At 48.8% G+C, this 8,851-nt stretch overlaps 1 protein-coding gene across 2 annotated transcripts in view; it reads right to left on the reverse strand.

Moving 5' to 3' along the window:
- Positions 1 to 764: 764 nt before the first annotated feature.
- Positions 765 to 8,851, reverse strand: part of LOC120815265 (leucine-rich repeat-containing G-protein coupled receptor 5A) — an 18,611-nt gene continuing 10,524 nt past the window's right edge. For both annotated transcript variants that reach the window (XM_078100815.1, XM_078100814.1), the window contains 13 exons: positions 8,802 to 8,851; positions 8,617 to 8,688; positions 7,412 to 7,483; positions 7,215 to 7,283; positions 6,425 to 6,496; positions 6,183 to 6,248; positions 5,508 to 5,579; positions 5,312 to 5,383; positions 5,009 to 5,134; positions 4,142 to 4,278; positions 2,662 to 2,745; positions 1,898 to 2,141; positions 765 to 1,754 (listed from right to left, as the gene is read on the reverse strand). The exon at positions 8,802 to 8,851 is cut by the window's right edge and continues 19 nt beyond it. In XM_078100815.1, the coding sequence (XP_077956941.1) occupies positions 845 to 1,754; positions 1,898 to 2,141; positions 2,662 to 2,745; positions 4,142 to 4,278; positions 5,009 to 5,134; positions 5,312 to 5,383; positions 5,508 to 5,579; positions 6,183 to 6,248; positions 6,425 to 6,496; positions 7,215 to 7,283; positions 7,412 to 7,483; positions 8,617 to 8,688; positions 8,802 to 8,851 (2,046 nt within the window). In that variant the 3' untranslated portion in view covers positions 765 to 844. The remainder of the gene's footprint in view (positions 1,755 to 1,897; positions 2,142 to 2,661; positions 2,746 to 4,141; positions 4,279 to 5,008; positions 5,135 to 5,311; positions 5,384 to 5,507; positions 5,580 to 6,182; positions 6,249 to 6,424; positions 6,497 to 7,214; positions 7,284 to 7,411; positions 7,484 to 8,616; positions 8,689 to 8,801) is intronic.

The following is an 8,851-nucleotide window of genomic DNA, read 5'->3' on the forward strand; positions in this document are numbered from 1 at the left end:
TGTGACCCGTGTGAATAAAATGAAAATAAAGACGTGAATGTGCACATTTAACACTTCTCACTACACAATGAGGACGTAGGATTGTCACAGTAGCTTGTATTTACAATATGCACACGCACACACACACACAGACACACACACACACACGCACACACACACACACTCATTCACGACTCTTTTGTTTCTTTGTTCAGATTTCACCTCCTAAGTGGCGTCGTCACACAAAACTTCTTAACTTCTCTCTTTTAACAGCCGACATTTGGTGATAAATGATCAATAAATGTTTGTCTCATTGATCCTTTGGATCCAACAAACAAATTCAACCGCATTATTCCATTAATAACAACTATTATTACTCACAACAAGTCAACTGCTGCTTATTGTGTGTTTTTATGATTGTGTGACAAAACTCACACAGACGCTGAAGTTCTCCAAAGACCCACAAACACACACACACACACACACACACACACACACACACACACACACACACACACACACACACACACACACACACAGACACACGCTGAGTAACACAGGGCTGTAATTCGTCATCTTTCAAAATAAAAGTTGCTGACTGCTTATAGTGTGTGTGTGTGTGTGCGTGTGTGCGTGCGTGTGTGTGTGCGTGTGTGCGTGTGTGTGCGTGTGTGCGTGTGTGTGCGTGTGTGTGTGTGTGTGTGTGTGTGTGTGTGTGTGTGTGTGGGAGCCTGAAATCGACCAATCACAGAGTTGATATTACGACATATCAACGTTCTTCTGTCTTGTTTGATCATGTTTTGTATTTATTTTTGCTTTGTGCGTCTCTGATTTGTTACCACACACTGTGTGTGTCTGTGTGCGTTTATTGATGAGGAACAAACGCCGCTGAATGTCGCGTCTTGCCCTGCTGTCTTCCTCTCGGCTGCTCCTCCTCTTCCTCCTTCGCGCCTCCGACCGCCACCAGCGCCTGGGTGGAGTCACACGACTGTTTCTCCGCCTCCTCGTCGTACCTCCCCCCTCCCCCTCCCCCCCCGCGGCGTCTGAGCACCCGTTGGGCGAGCGCTGCCAGCTCCTGCCGGGCGAGCGGGTTGAAGAGGAGGTACAGCAGCGGGTTGACGCACGCCGGCAGCGGCGCCACGAGCAGCAGCACCGCCCTGGCCGCCTCCGGGCCGGCGGCGGGGAGGCGGAGCAGCGAGGAGGAGGAGAGGAAGGCCACGGGGAGGTAGAGGAGGCAGTCTGAGAAGAGCAGCCAGGCCACGTGTCGAGTCAAGGCCGCCTCCTCCTCCTCTTCCTCCTCGGCGGCGGCGGCCTTGTTGGCGCGGCAGTAGAGGCGGGTGTAGGCGAGCGTCATGAGGAGGAAGCACAGCGAGTCGAGGAGCACCACGGAGACTGAGAAGGCCGAGGAGGAGGAGGAGGAGGAGGAGGAGGAGGAGGAGGAGGAAGGCAGCGGCAGACAGAGGGAGTTGCTACTGTGTCCGGCCACCAGGGGGGGCAGCGTGACTGCGACGCCCAACAGGAAGCTGAGACACACCGCCAGACGGGCGCCCAGCGGCGAGGAGCGACCTGGAGGGGGAGAGAGATCAGACCGCACCACCCAGGTGTGTTTGTTTCCCTCACCGGCGCGTCCCTCCGGTTTGCCGCGGCGGCGTGCGGCGGTGTGGCAGCGCTCCAGCGCGGCGGCGGTGAGCAGGAAGAGGCCGGTCTGCGAGGCGAACACACACAGGAAGCCGCTGAGGCGACACAGGAAGCTGCTCTCCCACCGCGCCCCGTACCTGCATCACACACCAGGTGCACACCTGAGACTTTTATTTTGAAATTGCTAGATATCACTTGATAAGAAGACATTTCTTCAGCGGAGATCATTTTTTCAGAGTAGTCAAAGTTGCCACGATGCGTAAATATAAATCTAGATCACCTCCAAAATCCGCCAAACGTCCAGGCGTCCACCGCCGCCAACCAGCCGCTCCACACGCCCATCAGGCCGTTCACCAGCGCCAGGAGGCCAATCAGCAGCTTGGGTGGAGTCACCGAGGAGGCGGGGGAGAAGAAGATTGACAGGACGACCAGACCGTTGCTGACCAATGAGAGGCCTGCAATAAGCCACACCCCTCCGCGGATCAACCAGCCGCCCAGCAGATGGAGGCAGGGGCGGAACGGACCTAGAGGAGAATTGAACGCGTGTCAGTGGGCTTCACACCCGATCAATCAATCACATCCTTCTTCCCTACAGATTAACAGTTTGTTTCTCTCAAAATTACTCAAATTACTCTCAAAACATTTCTGAACTTCAATTTAAAAAAATACTTCAATTTGTTCCAGTTTCCTTTGTTTTCAAAACTTTGTGTCAACGCTTGAAAAGAGAAATAATAAATAACTGTAGGACAGAAGAGAGACTGGAAACGCAATTTCTGCGAAAGCATGTCACTGAAAAATATATATTGTATAAAATATATCTTTGTTTACCAGCTGATTTTCCCTGTAGTCAATCCAATTGAATGTGGGTTCATTTGCATGAAAGTAAAATGAAAATAATGTTGCTGAAGCATTGAAACCCCAAAACTCACAATAATTATAATAATATAAAATGACACATAATTAAAACAGCATCGCTATTGTGAAATAGTAATGATGAATATACAGTACATAGAGATACTCATGTACTATATAAGTAACATGTACCTGGTGCAGGGCTGCAGTGGACAGAGTGTTGAGGTTTAGGTTCTTCTTCAAACTCCAACAGAAAATCCTCCCAGTCCTGATCAACTGCAGACAAAGAGAGCATTCAGTCTCCAAAAGACTTTTACTTTGAAACATCAATCTACAAAAATAAGATCGCAATATTGTTTGTCATTAGAGGGGAAATATGTTTCATAATATCAATGTTGCAACAATAAATTAAACCTTTCGACTAGTCTGTTAAAATGGATCATCAACAATCGGAAAGTAGTGAGAAACAAAACGTGATCAGGGATCAAAAACATTTGCCTTTGTTTTGATTGGCTAAAAAGAGGTTGAAAAGGTTGCAAACTAATGTGTTTGAAACCCAAAAAGGGTGTTAGGCTTACATAAGTATCATGATATGAGTATCATGACATACGTATCGTGATACGAGTATCGCGACATGAGTATCGTGATATGAGTATCGTGACATAAGTATCATGATATGAGTATCACGACATGAGTATCGTGATATGAGTATCGTGACATGAGTATCGTGATATGAGTATCGTGACATAAGTATCGTGATATGAGTATCATGACATACGTATCGTGATATGAGTATCGTGACATGAGTATCGTGACATGAGTATCGTGACATGAGTATCGTGATATGAGTATCGTGATATGAGTATCATGATATGAGTATCGTGACATAAGTATCATGATATGAGTATCGCGACATGAGTATCGTGATATGAGTATCGTGGCATAAGTATTGTGATATGAGTATCGTGACATAAGTATCGTGATATGAGTATCGTGACATGAGTATCGTGACATGAGTATCGTGATATAAGTATCGTGACATGAGTATCGTGACATAAGTATCGTGATATGAGTATCGTGACATAAGTATCGTGATATGAGTATCGCGACATAAGTATCGTGATATGAGTATCGTGACATAAGTATCGTGATATGAGTATCGTGACATGAGTATCGTGATATGAGTATCGTGACATAAGTATCGTGATATGAGTATCGTGACATAAGTATCGTGATATGAGTATCGTGACATAAGTATCGTGATATAAGTATCGTGATATGAGTATCGTGACATAAGTATCGTGATATGAGTATCGTGACATAAGTATCGTGACATAAGTATCGTGATATGAGTATCGTGACATAAGTATCGTGATAATAGTATCGCAACATGAGTATCGCGACATGAGTATCGCAACATGAGTATCGCGACATGAGTATCGCGACATGAGTATCTCGACATGAGTATCATGACATAAGTATCGTGATGTCAGTATCGCGACATGAGTATCGCGACATAAGTATCGTTGCAAATAATTTTCGGGACGTAAATATTGTAGCAGAGGTACCGGGATAATAGTTTCTCTGGTGATTCTCATCTTTAACTCCTTAATACCAATAAGCTTCTAATTTCTTTGATTTCTTGTTGTTGTTTAGTTTTGTTCTGGGTCACCTTGGCTGGAGAGGACGGAGGTCTCTCTCACAGAGTCTACTGCCTCCTCTCTCTCCCAGGAAGACCCTCCTCCTCCTCCTCTCCTTTCACAGGAGACAAAGGCACAGCACTGGAAGGCGTAAGGAAGCTCCATCACCCTGAACACACAAACAAACCCCATTTTTACTCCTTTATTGTGTCCATGTGGAAGAAGGACTTCCTGCATTCAATATCTTACACAAGATAAAGTTAAGTATGAAGCAGAATGACTTGTTTCAGTATCGATGCATTAACAATTCATTTTGAAGTTTGTAAGGAAATATTTGATGTACTGCTAGTAGTTTAATCAGTATTAATACATCATTTATAACTATTACAACTAGTTTAAATTGATGATTGCAATAAACACAATAAACTTTGATTCAGATATTTATCTCCACGACAACAGGTGTTCAACCCAACGCTGTAAACCGTTGTCTGGCATTCTGACTCTCAGGTGTGGTCAGTAAACACTGGACTGTGTCTTAACGCTAGAAGGCTGTTATTTGTTTGTGTGTAAATAATAACTGGACGTTTCCGGCTGGATGGAAACGCACGTTTTCTTTAAACAGTCGCCTAACTTCACCGTTCACATCCAGAAGCTGCAGAAAATATCGTTATGGTCAGATTATAATCTTTTCCGACGGTCCTTGAACACTTTGCATGAGGAAAAGCACGATGAGCACTACAGCGTTATTTCCTCAAAACCATGACATCTCAAGTCATTCGTAGTTAAAGTTTAAACTTGTAATGTTAAAAGCATTAAATCCTGAGCGCCTCAGTGAAACTACGAAGCCGTGATTAGTTCATCTGAGATCAACAGTCATGTGACAATAAATGAGCGATCACCTGACTCGAGGCAGCTCCTCCTGCGGCATTAACGCCATCAGCTGCGTGTTTCCAGCCAATCGCAGGTGAGTCAGAGTCTGCAGACCAATCAGAGGCAGAGACGACAGCTGATTGGACGACAGGTCGCTGCAGGAGGCACAGACACAGAATCCATTGCATCACTTCACAGCACAGGACGTTTCCATCCCTCCGTGACCGGAGGTGGAAAGTAGAAGAGTAACTTTGAGGTACTTGTACCTGAACACGGTATCGCTACCGGGATTTATTCAGGTTGTTATCTGACATCTTCACTCAGTTACTCACAGTTTGGTGAGAGCAGGCAGAGCGGAGAACCACGTCGGCTTCACTGACGACAACCTGTTCCACGACAAGTCGCTGAACCAGAGGATGCAGGGAGGGATTCAAACCAACAACCTTCCATCGACTTGCGTGGACACAGTTCTGTGAGCCTGTTTTTGTGTGTGTGTGTGTGTGTGTGTGTGTGTGTGTGTGTGCTTACACAGAGCGTAGTGAGACCAGATCTTGGAAGGTGTTCTCCTCCAGCTCCTCTATCTTGTTGTGGTGCAGATCACTGCAACACACACGCACACACACACACACACACACACACGCACACACACACACACACACACCATCTGAAATATTTCCATGGTTATTAATTTGTTTTACGGCCCACAGAGAGCTGCGATCTCACTGCTTTGGGAGAAGCTCAATACGTAATTACATTCAGGATAATTAGAAATGAAACGTTACTGTAATGAATGTGTTCAGATTACAGATACATTTGACACAACTGTAGGTTATTGGAAGGTATTTAACATACATCCTGAAGTAAAGACGCATGCACGCACACATTGTGACACACGTCTCACACAGCTGTCAGTGACAATAGTTCATGTTATTTTGTCTTTAAAGCAGAAAAGGGAAACAACATCAGTACAAAGCAAGTTATCAAAAGCTTGATAATAATGACTGATCTTTTTTGCAGCGTTGAGAGAAGATGAGAGAAGATGTCAGTGGAACCAGAGAAACTACCGCTTTAGTCCACAGGGGGCGCCGGAGCCAACGCTTCATAAAGGTTCCTCCTGGTAACTTTAATATTGCGATGTGTGTTTTTAGCTAATCCGTGGTCACGTCCAATGGAACAGAAGATAAAAGAGTAAATAAAACTCACATCTTCTGAACGCTGCCACAGCCACAGAAGCTGGGGAGGGTCTGGATCTGGTTGTAGGACAGATCCCTGCAGAGAACGTTTCAGTGTCACACAAGCATCAGCACCAAGCCTGCGTCAGGGCGACGTGTGCACACACATTTCACATTCACAAAGGAGTTTGTAGTTTTGTTTCTCTGCTGCGTGTTCATATAATAATATTTGCATCGTCAATGGACTGAATGTGTAGTAAACGAAGGACTCACAGGAAGTGAAGGTTCGGAAGCTGCTCACACAATGAACTGGGCAGAGAGGTGATCCGAGCCCCTGTGATAGTCCTGCACACACACACACACACACACACGCACACATTATGATGCGTTCAGGTGCATAACCACATAATGGTGTATTATGTTGCATGTGACTGTGTTACAGCGCTATGATGCATTCAGCAACATTCAAACAGCAACATGGTGCGTTCAGGCACATCCCAGCTAGGTAATACTATGCTGCATTCAGGAACACTGGATGGTTCAAATGCACGTAGAGTATATTATGGTGTGTTTAAGGATATTACAAGATGATTACGTTCACTACGGTGTGTTCAGGAACAGATGCAGACGTGACTGTGTTATTTGGAACGTGTTAAGGAGCATTGTGGTGTGTTCAGGTGCATCATAGGTGGTCTGTGTCCTGGATGTAGGCTGATTCTATTTACTATACAATAAAATACATTTAGTGGCAGGAAGAAGACAGTTAACGTTGAACACGCTGCTTTCAGGAGTTTGAATAGAAGAAGAAAATAAACCCTGTGGAGGTGTTTATTATCTGGGGAGGTCGGTCTTTATTCAGACTGAATTAAAAACGTTTTAATAACAGCAGCTTGATTTGAGCTTCGCTCTCAAAACACACTGATGTCGACTGAAACAGCAAACAGTGACGATATGTTTCTGTGTGTGTGTGGTGTGTGTGTGTGTGTGTGTGTGTGTGTGTGTGTGTGCGTGTGCGTGTGTGTGTGTGTGTGTGTGTGTAGGGGGGCCGGAGGGGGGTTCTTACAGGCTTTCCAGGCTCTGGGTTCCCGTCAGGTCTGGAAACTGGGTGAGATTTGCTGCTCCGTTCAGCGAGCTGAGGGATCCAATCACAACGATGGTTTACAGTCTCAACATGTGTTTAACGTAACACATTAAACACCAACACACATCTGGACACACACACAGAACGGTGGCGGACTCGTTCAAATTGTTTTCACTCACAGTGTGCGTAGCGCCGGTAAGTCCTGGAAGGCGGATCGTCCGACGGACTGGATCGGGTTGTCATAGAAAACTCTATGAAAACAAGAGGAAGCAGAGAAGTGGCTTGATGGTCCGTCGTCACAGAGCTGAGGGGGGGGGTGGAAGACGTGGGGGTGGAGGACGTGGGGGTGGAGGACGTGGCGGGGTGGAGGACGTGGGGGGTGGAGGACGTGGGGGTGTGGAGGACGTGGGGGGGTGGAGGACGTGGGAAGTGGAGGACGTGGGGAGGTGGAGGACGTGGGGGTTGGAGGACGTGGGGTGGAGGACGTGGGGGTGTGGAGGACGTGTGGGAGGTGGAGGACGTGGGGGTTGGAGGACGTGGGCTGGAGGACGTGGGGTGGAGGACGTAGGGTGGAGGACGTGTGGTGGAGGACGTGGGGGGTGGAGGACGTGGGGTGGAGGACGTGGGCTGGAGGACGTGGGGGGTGGAGGACGTGGGCTGGAGGACGTCGGGTGGAGGACGTGGGGGTGTGGAGGACGTGGGGTGGAGGACGTGGGCTGGAGGACGTCGGGTGGAGGACGTGGGGTGTGGAGGATGTGGGGGGGTGGAGGACGTGGGGGGGTGGAGGATGTGAGGTGGAGGACGTGGGGGGGTGGAGGACGTGGGGTGGAGGACGTGGGTGTGTGGAGGACGTGTGGGAGGTGGAGGACGTGGGCTGGAGGACGTGGGGTGGAGGATGTGGGGTGGAGGACGTGTGGGAGGTGGAGGACGTGGGCTGGAGGACGTGGGGTGGAGGATGTGGGGTGGAGGACGTGGGGGGTGGAGGACGTGGGGTGGAGGACGTGGGGGGGTGGAGGATGTGGGGTGGAGGACGTGGGGGGGTGGAGGACGTGGGGTGGAGGACGTGGGTGTGTGGAGGACGTGTGGGAGGTGGAGGACGTGGGCTGGAGGACGTGGGGTGGAGGATGTGGGGTGGAGGACGTGGGGGGTGGAGGACGTGGGGTGGAGGACGTGGGCTGGAGGACGTGGGGTGTGGAGGACGTGTGGGAGGTGGAGGACGTGGGGTGTGGAGGACGTGGGGAGGAGGCCGTGGGGGTGTGGAGGACGTGTGGGAGGTGGAGGCCTTGGGCTTTGGAGGACGTGGGGTGGAGGATGTGGGGGAGGTGGAGGACGTGGGGGTTGGAGGACGTGGGGTGGAGGATGTGAGGTGGAGGACGGTACGAACATGCTGGTGAGGGACGGGTTCCCCCTGAAGGCCTCCTCTGGGATGGACTGGATCTTGTTGCTGTGGAAGCCGCTGTAAAGGAGAAGGAGGTGATTTCTGATACGAAGGAGATCAAAGTGCTTCAAGGACTAAATCTTCTAATGGTCTTTAGCTTTGATGAAGGGGGACGGACGTGCAGGACTCACAGCTCCTTCAGGTGACTCAGCGAGCGGATCCCCGTCGGGAACTCCAGCAG

Source organism: Gasterosteus aculeatus, chromosome 4, assembly GCF_964276395.1.
Source record: "Gasterosteus aculeatus chromosome 4, fGasAcu3.hap1.1, whole genome shotgun sequence".
Lineage (NCBI taxonomy): Eukaryota > Metazoa > Chordata > Actinopteri > Perciformes > Gasterosteidae > Gasterosteus > Gasterosteus aculeatus.